The 21,274-nt window shown below is 43.0% G+C and overlaps 1 protein-coding gene across 1 annotated transcript; it reads right to left on the bottom strand.

Annotated features, from left to right (window-relative positions):
• Nucleotides 1–2,711: 2,711 nt before the first annotated feature.
• DDX25 (DEAD-box helicase 25) lies at nt 2,712–21,229 on the bottom strand. The gene is made up of 12 exons (XM_033204465.1): nt 21,024–21,229; nt 20,325–20,391; nt 20,009–20,053; nt 19,397–19,532; nt 17,609–17,701; nt 17,394–17,496; nt 15,435–15,549; nt 14,409–14,586; nt 8,637–8,874; nt 7,087–7,249; nt 4,429–4,617; nt 2,712–3,003 (listed from the first exon to the last, which is right to left on the bottom strand). Exons 1-12 carry the CDS (start codon nt 21,084–21,086, stop codon nt 2,942–2,944), a joined length of 1,452 nt encoding a protein of 483 aa, XP_033060356.1. The 5' UTR covers nt 21,087–21,229; the 3' UTR covers nt 2,712–2,941.
• Nucleotides 21,230–21,274: the final 45 nt, after the last annotated feature.

The following is a 21,274-nucleotide window of genomic DNA, read 5'->3' as shown; positions in this document are numbered from 1 at the left end:
CTAGCAGACTATGACCAACTCATTTGCCTTTCCTATTATTCATGGTTGCCTTAGATCCAGCACCTAACATCATAGCAGCCGTGTTCCAGGCGAGGTGTTCACTCACCCACTGGAAGTCACAGCCCTGCTCTACGTAATCATGAATTTCAATATGCTAACAGTATTAAGCCGGCCAAGATCAACTTAATGGATTTGGTTTAGTCTTTGGTGCCAAGAAATATACAGCTGATTAACCCAGCTCACAGTTGCACTGAAATCACCTGGTGTTTCCTTGCCTCTTTATCTACTTTGTTCTCAGGCAGGCATTGAGAGAGATGACCTTGGCCAAGCCATGCAGGAAGACAGGAAAATTGCTTACAGCTCTGACAAGGAACCGCACGCTGCAGAAAACAGCCTTTGGATTGTTGACTCACCAAACTAGCCAGTTTGTGTTAATGCAGCTGTGATACAGGATGGCTTTCCTGCCTCCTAGGTGGCGAGACAAAGGGATGTGAGGAGGGGGCAAAGGGGAACGCAGAAAAATGCCCAGTGCATGCAGACCCGTGGGAACAGCTGTCAAACAGAAATTACCGAGGACACTCGTGAGGGTAACTGGTGGAGATCTTACCAGAGTTTACACTGGAAAGGGAAGTGGTAACGTTTTCTTTAGGACGCCCCAAGGCTGAGCTGAGCATGGTGGAAAGTCCAACTCGATTCTCGAATAGTAAGAGAACAAAGTGTCTGGATATACTTACCATGCTCATTCATCCTGTGCCATATAATTGGGGTTCAAAACTAGGATGGAAAACCTCAAAAAAATTATTAGTGAATGAGGAAGTGGCAAAAGAAAAAAAATTTACTCAACAAAGACAAAAGTTCCTTGGACGCCTAGGATGCACTGGGCACTGTGTTAGGAGTATTGAGCGGACAAGAGTGATCACCAGCTTCCAGTCCAGAGAGGACGGCAGATGTAGGATAAGGAGAACCAGGATGGACACCGAGCAGCAGGAGTTCCACGTCTTACAAGTTTTGTCCCCGAGGGCCTTTCTGCCTGAGGGTCTCCCCCGGGACGGCCGTCTTCAGTACCACTGCTCTACCTGTGCTTGTGGCTCCTTATGGAAGCGGGTATTTCTGGGCTCTGCCCTCGGAGAGTCTGGTTTCATCTGCATGGGGAAGGAAATCTGTATTTTGTTCCCCGGGCTCTCCAGGTAATGATGATGAGCTGCGTCTGGAACACCTCCTCTCATAGACTCAGGTTAGAAAGTTGCTGGGAAGTCCACGCTGAAAAGGCGTAGTTGAAGACATCCTGCTCTCCTGTCGTAGATCCTGAGTGTCCTCTCCTCTCGAAGCTGACCTAGATGGCATTAGGGTCCCTCCTCTGTGCTACACTAGTGACCCGGGCCCACTAGTGACCTGGGCCCGCTTGCTTTTGCACAGTCTGTTATCATGCTGGCTTATTCTAGGTCTCTGCCATTAGGCTCTGAATTCCAACATGGCAGTTGTATCTCACTCACCTCCTTTTCCCTGGTGTGTAGCATAAAGGGTACACAATAAATATCTGTTGCTAAATGAGGGAGGGTTTTTTTTTTTTTTTTTTTTTTGAGACAGAGTCTTACTCTGTCGCCCAGGCTAGAGTGCAGTGGCATGATCTCGGCTTACTACAACCTCAGCCTCCCAGGTTCAAGCAATTCTCCTGCCTCAGCCTCCTGTGTAGCTGGGATTACAGGCACGCACCACCACCCCTGGCTAATTTTTGTATTTTTAGTAGAGAAGGGGTTTTACCATGTTGGTAAGGCTGGTCTTGAACTCCTGACCTCGTGATCCGCCCGCCTTGACCTCCCAAAGTGCTAGGATTACAGGTGTGAGCCACTGCACCCAGCCACGTGATGATTTTTATGTATTTCTGAGCCCTGCTCTCTGGGAGAAAACACGGGCAGGGTGACATGGAAGAGGAATATCAAAATAGATATGCCAGGAACCACCATCCCACCGGTGACAGGGGCGCTCACTGCAGCCACTGGTGCAGTCTGGTGCCATGACAGAGCTGGTATCAGCTCTCTATTTACCCCATTTTCTCAAGCTCACTACACTTTACTTTTGAGTAGGAAATACGAAAAATTAAAACGTATCTCAATGGGACTTGTGGGAAAATGTCCAGGATTCTCAGATATACCTTTAAATGCTTAAAAACAAAAAAAATTTTTGCTCTCTGAAATGTTACTTCTTTAATAAGGTATGTGGGTTTTTTTTTTACCCTCCACCGACTGCTTTTAAGAAATGCCCATAATAAAGCCGCACTTTTAGAGACCATGAAATAAATGATGAGGGAGAAATCTTCTCTAATTTGAAGACAGTAAGAAGCAAAATAGAAAAATATTCTGAAATTCTGTATGTCCCTTGAAACATTAAAGAAGCAAAATAGTCTTTCTTCCTAATGGTTTCACTTTTTAAAAGTTTTAATCTGTACTTTCACTTAAGAACATGCACATGCATGCATGGGGGAGTTTAAGGTGAGGAGCGCGGAAAGGCACAAATGGCTGGAAAGGGCACCTGTGAACGAGGTCTGAAGACACGGGGCTTTCTCCTACCCGCTCAGCTTCCAAAATCAGCGAAGCTCTACCGCCCTCTCGTGACACAGTAAGATGCTCCCGAGAGGCACGAGCTGCTCAGCTTGTAAAAACCAAATCCAAAAACACACAGTAGCCCACATTGAGATATTACCTGTACAAAGATTAGAATAAGAAATAATCTTGCTTTTTTTTTTTATTCAAAAGGATCACAAGCTTCACATCAATTTGGTTTCAAAAAGACCTCATGTCTTAACACTAAATACAGTGACATTTATTTTGCCATCTGTGACAGTTTCATGTCGAAAAAGCCCAACATAAAAAAACTACCTTCAAAACCCACTGAGATGTTCTCACATAAACTAGGATATTGCACAAACAATAAAGTTCTTTCTTCAGTAGTCAATCTTTTCAATTTCATCCATGTCTTCAGCGTTGAGTTGTTTAATACTGCTGTCTAAAAGAACAAAAGAGAACAGAACCAGTGTTACGTCAGGGTCTAACTGGAACTTCATTCCATCCAGATTTCTGAAGACAGTGATACCTTGTATAGAAAGCCCTGATATAGGAACATAAGGAAGGAAGGGTGTCAAAGTCACTGACCAAGACTAACTCAAACAGCATCAAGTGCCACAGACCATGGAATGCATGTATCTAGATACACTGGGGCAAAGAAGGCCAGAGTGGAAGTGAGGAGAGCCTGGGAGGGACTGAGGCTCTTCTACTGCAGTCACTGCCTGAGACCAGGGCCTTAGGAGCTCACCATAGCAACAGTGGCCTTAACGCATCTTCCTCACCCTGTCCTCCCCAGTTAGCCTAGCACAGGGGCACTTAACCTACTTCCCTGAAAGGTCGGTGGATGCGCTACAGTCAGTCTACCAACCTAGGAAAATTATATTCCAAATGGCCTGTGTGTGCCTACGTGCATTTCCCTGGGGAGAGCGCTTATTGCTTTCTACAAAGGTTAAGTACCACTGTCCTGGAAGGTGTTCCTCCTCCCCTGCTCCTCAGCCAGATCCATGGGCTGTGGGGCACGGGACAATTCGAGCCATGGGACCTTTGGAGTTTCCATCAGAGAAATCCGCCAGTCCAGAGTTCCAGCAGGCCGTCATCAGAGCCTGCCTTGTTTAGATGGGGGCTGGAGGAAAGGCCGCAGACTTCAGAATTTAGGACTTTCCCGTTTGGGAGGGTGGGCAAGAGGAGGGAAAAAGCATAAGTAAAAGAGAACTGAAGAGAATCTTAAAGGATGTTACTACTTTGCTTAGGGGATTTCTTTATAAGATGTGAAAATCTGCTCCACAATCTGCTCTGCCTTCACAAGATGTGAAATTCTGACTCCAGAATGAGTTATAACATGTAAATATCAGCTCTATTTTTTTTTTTTTTCTGAGATGGAGTCTAGGTCTTTTGCCAGGATGGAGTGCAGTTGCATGACCTTAGCTCACTGCAACCTTTGCCTCCCGGGTTCAAGTGATTCTCCTGCCTCAGCCTCCCCAGCAGCTAGGACCACAGGTGCCCACCACCACGCCCAGCTAATTTTTGTATTTTTAGTAGAGATGGGGTTTCACCATGTTGGCCAGGATGGTCCGGATTTCCTGACCTCGCGATCTGACTGCCTTGGCCTCCCAAAGTGCAGGGGTCACAGGTGTAAGCCACCGCACTCAGCCTGAGCTCATATTAATTCTACTTGATCAAAATAATTTTTAATTACCATATAAGCACTATTTAATCATCTGTCTCATATTAGAACCCTGGTCCTGTGAAGCAGAAGCTTTCCAGTTCATGCATTCTGCTGCCACTACTCTCATGAGCTCTCCAGCACACATCATGGCTGTCAGACCGGCAGGTCTACAGGTCATATTGTGAGGGTGGTGCTACTTACTAAAGTGGTCCTGGATTTTCATGAGCGAGGGCAGCTTATCCACTTCAATCATGTTGAAGGCAAGGCCCTTCTTCCCAAAGCGCCCTGTCCGCCCTATGCGGTGGAGGTAGGTCTCATAGTCTGGCTCCTCTCCTTGTTTTACAGGGAGATCAAAGTTCACAACAATCGTGACCTGCTTCACATCAATCCCTAGAAGAGGAAAAACACCAGAGGGTCCTGCAATGCTTTCCTCAGGACACGGGCCATTCAAATACCATGTTTGCCAAGGGAATTCGTATTTACAGAGAAAATTTAGAAATCCAACCTGGGCTTATGTAATTGGGACGGGTACTTTGGTTAGGAAGTTTGCTTGCATGCTGTGATGCTTGCATGCTGTGATGTCTTGATGCTACATAACAGTGTCCATAGAGAATGCTACAGAAATGTAAATATACACAAGGCATGTGTGCGTGTGTGTGTGTGTGTGTGGTGGAGAGGTGCCCTCACCAAGCCCACAGAGCCACCCGCTCATCTCTACTCCTGCTGTACCAAGTCCCCAGCAGGCCCTGTAGTCTCACACCTGCTTACCCACCATGGGGCTCTGGCTCTGCTCCATTTCATGGCTACTGTTCTGGTCAGGTCTTTTCAAGCCCTTACCTCAGCAGTTATAACAACTTCCAGACTGATTTCTCACCACTCTCTTCCCCTACTCCTCTCATCTCTCCTATGATGGTCGCCAGAGCAATGTCCAGCACACCTGTGTTCAAAACCCACTGCCCAAATTGTACAGGAAAAGTACAAGCAATTCAAGACCTCAAACCACCTAAAGTCTCATCTCTTTCTCTCTTGACTCACAAATACAACACTCTGGTCAAGGTCTGGCCATTTCCTGAACAAACGTAAATTCTCATTCAACTGAACTGCTACCCTTCCTGCAAAACTTTTCTTTTTCTCTTCTTCTTCTCCTTTTTTTTTTTCTTTTTGAGATGGAGTCTCGCTCTGTAACCCAGGTTGGAGTGCAGTGGTACGATCTTGGCTCACTGCAACCTCTGCCTCCCGGGTTCAAGCGATACTCCCATCTCAGCCTCCTGAGTAGCCGGGATTACAGGTGGTCATCACTGTGTCTGGCTAATTTTTGTATTTTTAGTAGAGACACGGTTTCACCATGTTGGTCAGACTGGTCTTGAACTCCTGACCTTAAGCAATCCACCCGCCTCGGCCTCCCAAAGTGTTGGGATTACAGGCGTGAGCCACCGCACCCGCCCTGCAAAACCTTTCAGATTGAAGGCTGCCTCGGAAGACTTCTGCACTTCCCCTCCCCACTGTGCCTTCCTTCTCAACATTAACAAACTGTCCAGGTCAGGATCCTTGCACTCCTTGCACTGTGCCTTGAGCTGGAGCTCTCTGTGCCTTCCTTCCTCTAGGGTCTAGAGTTATGCTGTCCAATATGGTAAATGTTAGCACCATGTGGCTATATTTAAATTAGATAAAATTAAAAATTCAGTTTGTCAGTCACACTAGCCACATTTCAAGTGCTCAAGAGCCAATATGGTTAGTGGAAAAATTCAGTTCCTCAGTCACACGAACCGCATTTCAAGTGCTCAAGAGCCAATATGGCTAGTGGCTACCAACTGAAGAGCACAGAATAGAACATCTCCATCACTGCAGAAAGCTCTACTGAACAGCACCAGTGTAGAGAGGTGAGAGTCTAGACTGTGAGCTCCTAAGGGATAGGAACCTCATCCTTTTTTCAGGATACCCTTCCCAAGAGCAGAGCTCAGCATCCACTCCTAGCACGGCAGGTTGTCAGGTCTGTGTGCTAAACTAAGAATTAACCAGGAAATGTGGTTTGAGTATGGAGTCCAAGCAATGATTTAGGAGGGATGAAGAATGCAGGAAGGCCCTTCTCTTGAAAAAACAAAGGATTTTTTTTTTCACCAGTAGTCAACACTTTTAAAATCAGAAACTCCACAGAGATGCTCAACATTATTAGTTATCAGAGAAATGCAACTTAAAACCACAATAAGATCCCAGTATACATCTACTAGAATGGTTAAAATTAAGAGTGACGTTAGCAATTGCTGGCAACTGGAAGAGTTTTACAGCTTCTTATAAAGCTAAATGTATACTTATCACAGGACCCAACAATCCCACTCCCAGATATTTACCCAAGAGAAATGAAAGCATATCTCTAAATAAAGACCTACACATGAATTTTTATTACTGCCTTGTTAAGTATAGCCCCAAACTGAAAACAATCCAAATGTCCATCAACTGGTGAACAGATGAACTATCAATAGAATACTAGCAGTAATTAAAAGGAAATGAACTGCTGGTGCATGTAATAATACTAATGAGATTCATTAGTATTATTATGAGCATTATGTCAGGTGGAAGAAGTCACACAAAGGCTATATACAGTATGATTTGATTCTGTGTCTCCAAAAATATGGAGACAGAAATCTGATCAGTAGTTGTCAGGGGCCATGGGATGGGATGGGAAGGGAGACTGGCTGAAAGGAGTGTGAGGAAACTGGGGAGATGGAGATGCTCTATATTTTGATGACAGTGATAGCTGCATGATTGCATGTTCGTCGAAACTCACGAAACTGTACACTTAAAAAGAATGCATTTTATCATATGCAAGTTAGAACTCAAGACCTGACTCAAAACACACACCTCGGGCGCAAACATTGGTTGTTATGAGAACCTTCTCTTTCCCATCCCGAAACCTCTGAATGATGGAAGCTCGCTGCTCCACGGTCAGTTCCCCGCTCAACAAAGACACCTGGTGGCCATCCTGGATCATCTCCACGGTCAACCACTTAGCGTTTCGACGAGTCTATGTAAAAAAGCAAAACCCACCACAGCACCCCAAGATTAAGCAGAGCAGCCTAGCTGTGCTTGTGACATCTTGCATGCAGGGCGGGGGTAGGAGAGGGCTGCAGAGGAGTTTAGTTTCACCTCTCCCTCAGTCCTCGACGGCCTTAAAATGTGGCATGGCATCCTCCCTCTGTCTGTGCTTCTAAGGCTCCCATTCTCTCCACCAGTCAGACCTCTGGCTTTCTCACCCACGAAATGGAGATAAATGTGCTACACCTACCTCACATGTGCTATGATGACAAAATGATATCATGTAACAATGGCAACAACAGACACTCTAAGAGTGCTTGTTTCCCATGTGCCAGACATCTGGCTGAAATCTTTACGTGCATTACTGTGAGGGTCACGTGTTTTCACAACAAATTAATGAAGTAGCAACCTAGTTTCATTTAAAAAATTAAAAACAGGCCAGGTGCAGTGGCTCACACCTGTAATCCCAGCACTTTGGGAGGCCGAGCCGGGTGGATCACCTGAGGTCGGAAGTTCGAGACCAGCCTGGCCAGCATGGTGAAACCCCGTCTACACTAAAAAAATACAAAAATTAGCCGGGTGTGGTGGCAGGCACCTGTAAGCTCAGCTACTCGGGAAGTTGAGGCAGGAGAATCGCTTGAACCCAGGGGGCGAAGATTGCAGTGAGCTGAGATTGTGCCATCGCACTCCAGCCTGGGCAGCAGAGTGAGACTCCATCACAAAAAAAAATAAAAAATAAAAAATAAAAAATAAATAAATAAAACACAAACAGACAAAACTCTCAAAGCTTAAAAATGTTATGTAACTTGCCTAAGGTTGCATGGTTAGCCAGTGGCAGAGCTTTCTTTTATTCTACAAATATGTTTTTGGTGCTGTCCACGTGCCAGACAGGTGCTGGTCTAGTGCAGTGGATATGGGAGTGAATGAGAGAGAGGAGACCCTGCTCTCATGAAGCTTAGAGTGTTTACGGGGTAGTGAGAAAATAAAACACACGAACATGAGAATGTCAGAAAGCAAAAAGCAAACATAAAAATGGGGTGCTGTTAATGATGAATAACATCCTTCACCTGATAAAGGGTGTCTGTGCAAGGTACAATAAACATAAACTGAAATGGGGAAGTGTCAGAAGCAGTCCCTCTGAAAGAAGGCCCTGTGTTTAACATCACTTTGAAGATCCTATTCCATTAACCTTTTTATGTTTCACCCATAAAATACAGGTAATTTCTATTTAGAGATTTAGAGCTGTTCTGAAGATTAAACTGGAGACACACAAGAAGTGCTGAACATGGTGCCTGGCTACAGGGCACTTATTATCGTCCCCCACCTCTCCCTGTAGGCATATCTGGGCACGATGAAGACACACCCACAGAGTGTACCTGGCAGAAGATGATGGCCTGGCCAATGGTGATGCTGCCATAAATGTTGCACAGAGCTTGGTATTTGTCTTTCCTGTGCTCACACAACACGTAATATTGCCGGATGTTGTTCAGGGTAAGCTCTTCTTTGCGTAACTTGATAACATTAGGGTCAGGGATGATTCGTTCAGCAAAGTGCCACACGGAGTCCTCAAAGGTTGCTGAAAAGAGGAGCATTTGGCATTCGGAGGGTAGAGCTCTGTGACAGAGGAGAGAAGGCTGTCACCTGGCTGCCATCCCGTCACTCTTCTTCAAGCACTTCATGCCACTGCCATCAGCCGCTGCACACAGCCCTATTCCACGTGAGGTGCTGCCTGCAACGACCAGCTGTATCTCCAGGCAGATAGCCAAGGTCCTGCCCCTCCTTGCCACCAAGAATTTAGAAAAGTATATAAACAGAATGTGGAGCTTAGGGCAAAGTTTAGGTATATATTCTGGAGGGTCTGAGGTTTCTCATGCCAATTTCCTCTTTAGGAGAGGCAGACTCACGCAGTCACAAGAGGGGTAGACTAGATGCTCTTTATAATTATAATCTCACACAAAGGTAAATGGAGACGAAGGAAACAGAGCCAGTTATTTGACAGCAGGCATTATATATCTTGGGAGGGAAAGAACAGCCACAACTAACTTGATTCAGAATGGGAAGAACTAGATACAAATTAAAGGGGAGCAACAGGGGAAAATACAGTGACTAAAATGTACTCATTCTGAACACAGAATGAATACAGGGCTGATGCACATAAAGTTAAAGAACAGGTGAAATCAATTTGTGGAGTTAGCAGTTAGGATAGAGGCTAATCCTTGGGTAAAGAGAGGGACCAGTGAGCAGAAAGGGGTTATTAAGGAAATTCTAGGGTGCTGGTAAAATGTTATTCCTTCATCTGGGCTGCTGTTAGAAGAGCATGACTTCTTGTGATAAATCACTCAGTGGTACACTTATCATGTATTTCTCTGTATATACTTCATACATCAATAAAAAGTTAACGTTTTAAAACAAAATAAACGAGAGAGACCTGAGGGAAATCAGCTCTTTTGAGAGGGAGACAGAGCACTTTGAAGAATAAACTGTTAGTGCTAAAAGGGAGTGAAAGAGACCATATAGTCCAGTGATTCTCTAACTCAATTTTAAGACTAGGGTCTCGATCATCAAATAACAATCCGATAGACCTCTGTTCAATTATGTGAGACTGTCTACCTGTGTTATCGTCTCAGCTGCCCACATCCCACTAATGTGATCATAAAGAGATAAAAAGAATCCACGAAAAACATGGAGAATGGGAGAAGAGAAACTGGTTGGATAGGTTATCTAAATACATTTTTGGAAGATGGAAGGGGTGGTAAATTAGAAAGTGGATGAAGCTATACCATGAGCACTGCAGAACAGAATGTTGATGAAAACGTAGCTAACTGTTCCCTCAGAACCACCGAGGTCTAGGATCTGCGAGCTCCAGGAGCCAGAGAATCAGGGGGAAAGAACTGAAAACAGGGCATATATTAGAAAACATGAGGAAATCTCTGCATTCCACATGCTAGGGCCTCTTGGCCACCTGCTGGGTCACCATCCTGCATCTGGAGAAAGATTGCACAAGGATTTATATCCTAAGGCTTGGGCCATGTTACTGCGATAAATATTGCGGAGAAGTAGTCTAGTTTGAAGCTTAGTGAAAGTTTAAGAGTTTGGATTGTTATTCACAAAGAAAAAATCTATGCAAATTATATAACGCAAGAAAATCATGGGATATTCTGTAGAACACACTGGATTTTGAAGACTTAGTATGAAAAAAGAATGTAAAATATCTCATTAATAATTTTTATATAGATTACTTGTTGAAAGGATATTTTGGTGCAATAGGTTAAATAATATATATATTTATTAATTTCACGTCTTCCTTTTTGGATGTGGCTATTAGAAAATTTAAAATTATACATGTGGTTTGCATTAAGTTTCTGTTGGACATCACTGGTTTAACTTGTTTTAAGCAAAAGGAAGGAAGACTATAACAATGGAGGGCTGATCAACCAGCATAAATGCTCTAATTATTACTTAATATTCTCTTGAGTATAAAATAAAGGAGACTTTCTTAGAAAGCCCTTTTTGGGGCCAGGCATGGTGGCTCACACCTGTAATCCCAGCACTTTGGGAGGCTGAGGTGGGTGGATCACTTGAGGCCAGGAACTCGAGACCTGGCCTTGAACTTAATGTCATCCTGATCTCCAGGCTTTTCTTTATTACCTTTTTTTGGGTCATAAACAAACTGGCCAACATGGAGAAACCCCATCTTTACTAAAAGTACAAAAATTAGCTGGGTGTGGTGGCACGTGCCTGTAATCCCAGCTACAGCTACTCTTGAGGCTAAGGGAGGAGAATTGCTTGAACCTGCGAGGCAAAGTTTTCGGTGAGCCAAGGTGGCGCCACTGCACTCCAGCCTGGGCGTCAGAGCGAGACTCCGTCTCAAAAGAAAAAAGAAAAAAGAAAAGAAACAAAGAAAGCCCTTTTTCACTACTAATATTTCCTGGAGTTTTGAATTTCTCATTTGCTGTTATATAAAACAAACCAACCTATTGGTAAGAGGATGACAAGGAGGGAACCTCCTTTGATCTCTGCTCAAAATTATTTTAAATAGGAAGGCTGAGGCAGAAAACATGTATAAGGGGCAGGTGGATCCCTCTACTTTAGGTAGATAGGCCTGTGGAAGTAGGAGATTAGATGTTTATTCTGTGCAGAAATTCCAGATTTGGGGATACAAGCCGTAGTAGAAAGTGGGGGCAAAACATATGGCCGAAAAGAGGAGATCAAGTGAAAATATGTACATTAAATAGGACGGCCCTCTCAGCCTGTTCCCCCGCCTTGCTCCCAGAATGTCAGCAACCAAGGGTCTATCCCCCAGATAAGAGAACAAAGACATTACATAGTCCTAAAGACCTCCAGATGACAATTAACACACAGTGGGCTTCCCAAGTTACAGCCCCAGCCATGCACACAGAGCTGTCCACTGGAATTTTAGCTTCTCACCCTAGATCGTGAAAGACATCTAAGTGTCACCACATATGAAGAGGAACATTCTGCTGTGAAAGAGGCTATAGGAAACAAAAAGGAAACTTGGATAATTCAGAGACGTTAAAACAGAAAAAATTTTTAAAATACTAGAATTAATGTTCTCAGAGAGACAACAGAAGATCCTACATGTGTAACGCAAGAAGAGGAAGCTATATGAAAAAATCAGAGAATACCACTAGTGTGATTGAGACAGAAACAGAATGCTCAATGACTGTGTTATTTTAATGACAAATGGAAGGAAACAACAAAATAATAGCCCTGTGTATGATTATTTCTTCTATTTTATATCGTTATATTTTTGGATTGTTATGATTGTGTTCCAGATGGGCTCTCTAAAAAGTTGGTCACTCTAGGGAAAGAGATAACTTAAGAAATGTTCCCAGAACTGGCAGGCCCAGGTTTTGAGAATGAAAGGGTGCAGTATGTGTCTAGTATGATGAATGGAAAAAGACCTGAACCAAAGTATGATATTGAAAACTTTCAGAATACTATAAAGAAAGAAGACCGCCAATGCTTCTAGTGAGAGAAAAAAAAAAAAAGGTCATAAATAAAAGCTTGGAGATCAGGGTGACATTAAACTTTTCAGTAACAACAGTAGAAGCTGAGGATATTAATTATATATTATAATTATTTTTAAAAACTTTTCTGTTTTGTACATTCCTCTGAATTTAGAGAGAGAATGACATAGGATTCCTATCTAGGCAAACTATTAGCCAAAAGATCAAATTTACCGGTATAATAAGGACATTTTCAGACATGTAAGAGCTGAAAAATAAATCTTTTACATTATTTTTCAGGAAGGCATTAGAAAATATACTCCAGCATACTGAGGAAGTACTCCAAAAGAAATGACCCAAGATATAGGAGATTTAAAACTTAAGTGAGTAAAGGAAAAACCCCATGATGACAGCTGTATAGCAGATCCACCAGACTGAAGCTGGAGAGAGGGAGCTTGGAATATCGGCAGGAAAAAAGAGAAATGGATGGATTTTTTGTTGTTGTTGTTGTTTGAGATGGAGTCTCCCTCTGTCGCCCAGGCTGGAGTGCAGTGGTGCGATCTCCGTTTAGTGCAAGCTCCGCCTCCCGGGTTCACGCCATTCTCCTGCCTCAGCCTCCTGAGGAGCTGGGACTACAGGCGCCCGCCACCATGCCCAGCTAATTTTTTTGTATTATTAGTAGAGACGGGGTTTCACCGTGTTAGCCAGGATGGTCTCCATCTCCTAGCCTTGTGATCCACCTGCCTCGGCCTCCCAAAGTGTTGGGATTACAGGTGTGAGCCACCGTGCCCAGCCGAGAAATGGATGGATTTTTAAATTTTATTTTACTATTTGGAGATATCACAGACATATGACACATACAACAGAATAGCTAAGGGAAAATTAAAGATCCTTACACAGTGATACTAACTAAATGAAAAAAAAAAGTAAAAGCAATGATTACTTCTAGAAGAAAAAGCTTTACAAGAAAAGCAGCCCTTTACATTAGTGGTATCTGTATCTGCGGGCTCTACATCTGTGGATTCAAACAACTGTGGATCAAAAATATTTGGAAAAAAATTGTGCTCCTACTGAATGTATACAGACTTTTTTCTTGTCATTATAAATAACCTAGAAATGATTTAAAGTACACAAGAGGATAAGTTATATGCAAATACTGTAACATTTTACGTCAGGGACTTGAACATCCACAGATTTTGGTATGTGCAGGGGGTCCAGGAACCAATCCCTTGTGGATACAGAGGGGTAACTGTAATTATAATAATATGCTGTTTGGCTCAGCAGTGAACAATCCTTACACTGTCACATGATATCAATACTGACGGTTAATGTGACCTAATTCATGGCATAATTACAGAGAGGTGATGGGGGGATAGGAAAGGTAGAATGGGTGGTGTTTTCAAAGACCTCAATTCCCACTTCCTATAATGGGAAATTAGTTGACAATGACTATACATCAGGAAACAGCAGTATGAAAATATTATTTAAAGGTATGAAGGTTAATATCAGAAAAGAAGTATTCTCTTCAGGTTGGAGCAAGGGGTTACTGTTTTTCATTACAAGTCTTTCAATACTAATTGAATTTAACATTGAGTATGTAATACTTCATTAAAAAATACGCGACACAGATTCCTAAATCCCACTTACAGAAACTCTCATTCAGTAAGTCTGAGGCTGGGTCCGGTAATCTGTAGTTTTAAATCTCTCAGGTGATCCTGATAGAGAGGCCTAGGAAAACGACACGGCTTTTTATAAATTAAGAGGGAAAGTCAGGACTAGATTACCAGCCTCCTGATCCCACATTACTGTGTCCTCTACTCTATCTCAATTATCCATTGTATTCTCACCAGGCTTTAACAGATCCTCTGCAGAATTCTGGCCAAAATATAGAACATATTGGCAAATTTGGTGCAGATGCACTATATATTAATAGAGTCCATCTGTAAGCTGTGTTGCAAAAGTAAAGCACTCAGGCAAGATTGCAAACTGATGAAGCTGGAAAACTATAGCAGTCTGAGGGACTCTTGAACTGGTGAAAATAATGTAAAAACCCAAATTTATTTTAGAGGTGAAGGTGGTGAGGAGTTAAGCAATAAAGAGATAATGTGGAGGAGTAAACAAATGAAATTCCCCGTCTGGACAGAAGGCTGAGGAAGAGAGGAGGACTCTGAAGATTACCTTTGAATACGAATACTATGATCTGAAAATCCTTGAGTGTCAATCATCACATCTGCTTCATCCAGGACAAACACACGAATCTTAGTCAAATCAATCAATTTTAGTTTAAAACACCAATCTAGGACAGTCCCAGGAGTGCCAATTATAATCTGTTTAGTGATGTCGGTGCCTCTGGGAACTGGGGAGAAAAGGGTTTTAAGCACTCCTTCAGATGCAAACAACTCCAACAGGTCACAGTTCAGGGCAGTGCAACATAAAGCTCATAAGCAAAAACACAGTTTGCAATAATTTTCCAAGTGGAAACCCTGAGGGTCACTGTGGTTTTTGATTCTGCAGAATTTTTAGGATAAATTTCTGACTTTATCTTAACTTTAACTGTGAAAAATGGCACTTCCCCAAACGGAACACAACCAAAATGTCCATCAATAGGTTACATTAAATAAATCATGAAATATTGGGCAGCTAGTCAAAGGAACAAACAGTATGAAAAAAGTGCTCCCATTTTTGTAAACACTCAATGAAAACAAATATAAATATGGGCATTTGTATGTGCTTGTATGAACTCAAAAAAAAAAAGCAAAAAACAAAGGCTTGCCTGTTTACTATGTGATCTTTGGGATTACGTTTTTGGAGGGCAATGAAGAACAATTTTCACTTCTATCTTTTCACCTTTTTGTCTTTTAAAGCTTTTTTCCCCATGATAAGCTTATAATAGTTTAATGAAAAATCCCAAAATAAAAGCTGTCCTGCACAAAACCACCAAGTCTTGAAGTAAGGACTATACAAAGGCATCCTCTTGCAGGATGTGGAAATGATGTGGCTAACATTTAGTGGGTCCTTACTACGTGACAGGCATTGTGTACAATGCTTTACCAACATTATCTCAATTCTGATAACAACTCTACGACATGAGTGCTATTATTTCCCCCATTTAGAGATGAGAATGCCAAGAAGTTACATAAAATGCTTATTAGCGGGGAAGCCAGGATTTGAAAAATCAGCCAGGACTGGCTTACTGGTACATACTTCGATTCCCTCGAATGGCATACATCACTTGAACATCCACACAGAATTTTCCCATCTGCTCAACCACACGGCCAGTTTGCAGAGCCAGTTCGTAAGTAGGAGCTAGGCAGAGGCACTGTGGGATAGAGAGAGAAGAAGGGAGGAGAAAGGTTCTTAAAAGCATCTTTCAAATGTCAACTACAAGAAAAATTTGTACAGGGAGAGACACAGAAAGGAAATCGAAGGTTTTCGTTGAATGAAATATTTTTAATTGGATACAGTTTACTAGTTGACAGATTTGAGGTGAACATTGAGTATGAGAAGAGGAAGGGGCTGAGGAATGGAGAAACAGCTACCTTTTACATATTCCTCTCTAAATGGTTATATAGAAACACAAGTTACTAGTCACCCTTTTTGGGGTGGGGGAGGCATAGGAGGGGGAAGAATGAGATGTAGGGAAGCTGGGAATCAATGAATGCAAGACAAATTACAGTTTGAGTTCTATCCCATAGCTCTCATTTGCTATTAAAAGTCTGTCTATTTTTGAGGCTGAGCGCAGTGGCTCATACCTGTAATCCCAGCACTTTGGGAGGCTGAGGTGGGCGGATCCTGAAGTCAGGAGTTCGAGACTAGCCTGGCCAAAATGGCAAAACCCCATCTCTACTGAAAATACAACAAAATTAGCCAGGTGTGATGGCGGGTGCCTGTAATCCCAGCTACTTGGGAGGCTGAGGCAGGAGAATCACTTGAACCCAGGAGGCAGAGGTTGCAGTGAGCCAAGATTGTACCACTGCACTCCAGCCTGGGTAACAGAGTGAAACTCCATGTCAAAAAAAAAAAAAAAAAAAGACTGCCTATTTCGGGAACACTCCTTGCTTGATCCAATCTGTTTATATTACCTATATCTTTATAACACATGATACGATATATATAACATAATATAATATATAATGGGCAGAATATTCCCCCAAACTCTGTTATTCCATACTCCATAAAAATGATGGTTGCTGATGAATAAAGATGCTGATGGAAAAAACCTGTGGTATCTAATGCACTTACATGGGTCAATTAGGAATCTGTGAGAGGGAAACATAGCCAAAGTGCTAAAAATACCTTTCACACACATTTTTCAAAATGTGCTCAGGCATAACTTATCCTACATGATTTTTATTGATAATATCAAACCCTAAGCATAAATTTCACTGAACTTGTCTAAATGCGTAAGATTTCCTCTGCCTTACCTATAGCTGACCTGGCTGATCAGAGTGGAAGCTAACTGACAGCGCCTTGGTGTCCCCACAGCACTTAATGCATATGGGTACTCAGCTTGTCAAGCAAATAGGGAGAGACGACCAGATACTTTTCATGAGAGGAAACTACACTAGGAGAATGGTACAACCGGGTACCAGTGCCAGTCTTGACTCAGCCACTCTCTGGGGACCTCAAAAAAGACACTTCCCTCTCCAAGCATCAGCGTCCTCCTCTGCTAAAGTGAGGTGGACTACATGACCTTCTGGTCCTGCAGCTAGATGGCTGTAATTATTGCATGCTTAACTTATGCCAGGCACTGTGCTAAAAATGTAAATTACTTCATTAAATCCACATGATGACTTTATTCAATGTTTAATGAGTGGTTTCTACAAGCCAGGCGCTGTGCTAGGTATTAGGATTTAAGGGTGAATAGATCAACTATGATACATTCCTTTACAGATAAGGATTAACAGACTGAGATTTATTAACTTGCCTAAGACAGATAGTTAGTAAGTGGGAGGTTGGATTCAAACTACTCAAGACGATAAAGCCTGTCCTCTCCATCACTGTCCCATACTGCTGCCCGATGCTCTATGATTTTATGAAAAACATGTCTTTTCTAAATATTTTATCACCGTAGTAACTATATTATTGCACAGGAATATCACCTATTACTAAATTAGCACTGGTAGTGCAAGCGTTCCCAGTGTTCTCTCAGCCTTGCCTTACCTGTGGGAACAATTCCAAGGCATTAACTCTGCTTAACATTGCCAACACAAACGCCGCTGTCTTTCCTGTTCCAGACTGGCTCTGTGCTATGAGGTTCTGGGGTCTGCAGAAAACAGAAGACCACTGGGCTAAACTGAATACAAGAGAGTGGACATAAACTGAAAATAAGAAACTAAACATAACCAAGTTAGAATACCACTACCCTGGAAACTCACGGATGTGCCAGCATCATAGGGAGAGCCATCTCTTGGATTTTGGATGGCCTATTAAATCCCATTGCATAGATTCCTTTTAGTAACTCTTCCTTTCTGTCAAAAAAAAAAAAAAAAAATCAAAAACACAGCTTATAGTTGGTCAGTAGCATCAGAAATACATACCTGAAAGGTGCATTTCTAAATTAAGTCACTTTGCCGCTGAGCTTTAAAACTAGTATTTGGAGATAGATCATTCATACCTCAACTTCCAAACATAAACAATCACACCTGTAGAGCTGGACCACTAAAATAATAAGCTATGCCATAAGTCTAGGCGAAGGACAGTGGTAAAGACCTTAAGCCAAACCTTCTGTTGAATGAAGCAAAAGAGGAAAAACTCATTGGATGAAAATAATATATCCATTTGCCGAGAGAGTTATATTTTCTGCCTAAGCAGAAAACTAAGTGACATTTACTGTTTAGTTCCTTTTCACGAATGATATTGACATTTTTGACAGTAATTTTCAGAAAAGACAAATTTTTATTTAGGTGATTCTTAGATTAGTTCTTTCTAGGAGTAGAAGACACAATATTACTTTATCCTTCTGAGGCAATGTTTCAAAATGCAGCTTTCCTGAGGGACTTAAGAAAAATGACAAAATGACGATAAATCAAATGGACTAGAACACTTCAACTTTTAATGACATGCACATTTGTGTGTGCTTAATTGGTAGAGGGCTGGCAGCCCACCTTAAATCATGGGTAGGCTTTCTACCACTTAGAAAACTTCTGGGAACTAGGATTTTGGATTTTTAGCCTTAGTAGGTTTCAGCGCTTTTCTTTCTGTTAAAATACATTTTTTTAGCGTCAAATGATAAATACCTAAGGAATGCAAACCCATTTGTGAAAGTTATTCAGTTTAATACCATTTGAAACAAAATATAATCAGGAAAGTAAAAACTTATAACTTATCTACAGTGGGTGAAGTAGGATGTCTGGGTCATTAGAATCTGGGTTCTGATATGGAGAGGGGCAATCTGGCAGTGCTTAGCTTAGCTATCTATCCCAGGATGAAAATATCTTACTATCAAAAATGTTCTCAATTCACCAGGCAACTTGGGTATCCTAATGTTCTTCTTTAGAACATCCTTTCTTCTTCTTCTTCTTTTTTTTTTTTTTTTTTTGAGACGGTGTCTCGCTCTGTCACCCAGGCTGGAGTGCAATGGTGTGATCTCGGCTTGCTGCAACCTCGGCCTCCTGGGTTCAAGCGATTCTCCTGCTTCAGCTTCCTGCATAGCTGGGATTACAGGTGTGTGCCACCATGCTCGGCTAATTTTTGTATTTTTAGTAGACACGGGGTTTCTCCATGTCAGCCAGGCTGGTCTCAAGCTCCTAACCCTCGGGTGATCCGCCCTCCTCAGCCTCCCAAGTGTTGGGATTTTAGGCATAAGCCACTGCACCCGGTCTGAGCTATATTTTGATTGCATAGAAATGTACAAATCTCGCTTTAATACTGAATATTAAAACAAAAATTAACCAGGCATGGTGGTGCATGCCTGTAGTCCCAGCTACTCGGGAGGCTGAGGCAGGAGAATCGTTTGAACCTGTTAGGCGGAGGTGCAGTGAGCCGAGATCATGTCACTGCACTCCAGCCTGGGCGACAGAGTGAGACTCTGTCTCAAAAAACAAAAACAAAATATTCAGTATCAGAAAACAAAGAGGAGATCCTGATGGTTTTTATTATAAGCAGATTCGTTTGTTCTGTGCTTTTCAGTATTTTTCCCATATTAAAAGAGTAAAAATACTCACAGCCGCAGCTCTTCAAATGTCTTTACTGAGTAAAGTGGAGAGCTGGGATCCTTCTGTAAAACTTCCACACGGTGACTGGATTCTACTAAGGACTGACGGATTAACTTGTTTAAGAGTGAATTAGCTGCCAAATCCACTAGAAAAGCAAAAATAAAAAAGAGGACATCAAGCTTCCTGAATGACAACAAATAAGTTGCTCTTGCTCTTTCAGTGGTTGCATACCAAGCAATTGCACCTACGCTCATTTTTCCTCTAAAAGAAGGTTCCAGAAAGAATGACATAGCACTGAGAATCCGTTCTTTATGAGGATTCAGTTTCTTATGCTCTGTTACTTCACCATCCTCTAACTTCAAAGTAGCCTATGGCCATCTCCATGAGACCAAATCCTTGACAGCTGGAAATTCTGAACCCAATCCCTGCATATTCCATTTCAACTTCCTATAAATAAATATACCTTCCTCCTAATTTAGTGTGTCTCCTGATAGTCACTATAAGAAAACAAGAGCAAAGACAGGCCTTTTCCAATTGAGATAATATTATTCACTCACACTATTAAAGTTATAAATGAAAACAGAATGCCAGTAGATACATGCAAATGAATTCATCTCCTACCTATATCATCTTCATCATCTTCTTTGATGTTATTAACAGAACCATCTGGAAAGGATGGAGGAGAAACAATACAAGTAAAGACAAATGCTGAGCAGAAATGTAAAGCATACTATTCATTTTCTTCCTGACTCTTCAGTGTCTACTGGCAAGAAGAGTCATTTCATGGAGGAGTGGACGAAATGATTGGGAAGGTAATGGAGAGTGTTGCATGTCACACTGAAGAACTCGTCGTCTCTCACTTGGCAGGGACGGGATGAAAGCAAAGCAATGCTTTTTAATCACTGGGGTTGCTCTGCTTTGCCCTAACAGCACTCACCTATGTTTCGGACTGTAGTACTCTTGACACCCCGAAGGTTCTTCCGGGGGTGGTTGAGGTTTGAAAACTATTGAGAGACACAAATTTCAACCAATATTAGGATGCAAGCCCTAAGCAGCCCAGTGCTTCCCTACCACAGGGGCTGGGAGGGATTCAGGGAAGGACACCCGGGTATTGTTTCCTTTGCAATATTAGGTAGCAGCAGATTGCTTTCGAAGTTAGGTTTCCTGTATGAATCATTCTAAAATTGGAGATTTTCTGTATTCCCTGTACATGAAGTTTCTCTTTCCTAGGCCTGTAGTTTAGAGTTGGGCAGTACTTGGGCTCACGGCACCAACAAGGGGAGGAGGGCTAGGAAAGCGCGCTGGCAAATGGATGGAAGCAAGCTGAGGCTTAATGAGCAAACGGGCAGAGCAGAAAACTCGGGGTCCAGCTAGGACTATCAGAGCTGCGTTCCCACCCTGGATTTCCAGAGGTAGCCATTTTTGCCCTTTCTAACCAAAGGTCTTGCCTCTCGCGGGGGTGGGGACGGGGTCTCCCTCTGTGGCCCTCTTCCAAACCCTTCCCGCATCTCCCCTCCAGCATCTGACGCCCCGCTTCGAACGCTCGCGGGCTCTCCCTCCCCTCCCGGCCGATCTCCCTCTGTGAGTGGGAGCTCCACCCCCGCGGCTGTGCACCCCCCGACTCGGTGGCGGTTACGTGGCTGTTCAGCCGCTCGCTCTCCGCCGCCCCTGCGTCGCCTCCCCACAGTAACGACGCCATGGCTGCGATCGCTGCTCCCGCCCCCAGCACGTGCTTCCACCACAGGCGCGAGGCGGTGCTGGCCCTATCCGCTGGCCAATGGGCTTCCTCAGGGGGGCACGCGTCCGCGCCCGGGACCCCCGCGGTGCGGCGCGCAGGCGCTGGAAGGCGGGGTGGGGCGCGGGGCGGAGGGCAGAGAGCGGGGCGGG

Source organism: Trachypithecus francoisi, unplaced genomic scaffold (assembly GCF_009764315.1).
Source record: "Trachypithecus francoisi isolate TF-2019V2 unplaced genomic scaffold, Tfra_2.0 Lachesis_group8, whole genome shotgun sequence".
NCBI lineage: Eukaryota > Metazoa > Chordata > Mammalia > Primates > Cercopithecidae > Trachypithecus > Trachypithecus francoisi.
This window is presented reverse-complemented; position numbering and strand designations above follow the sequence as displayed.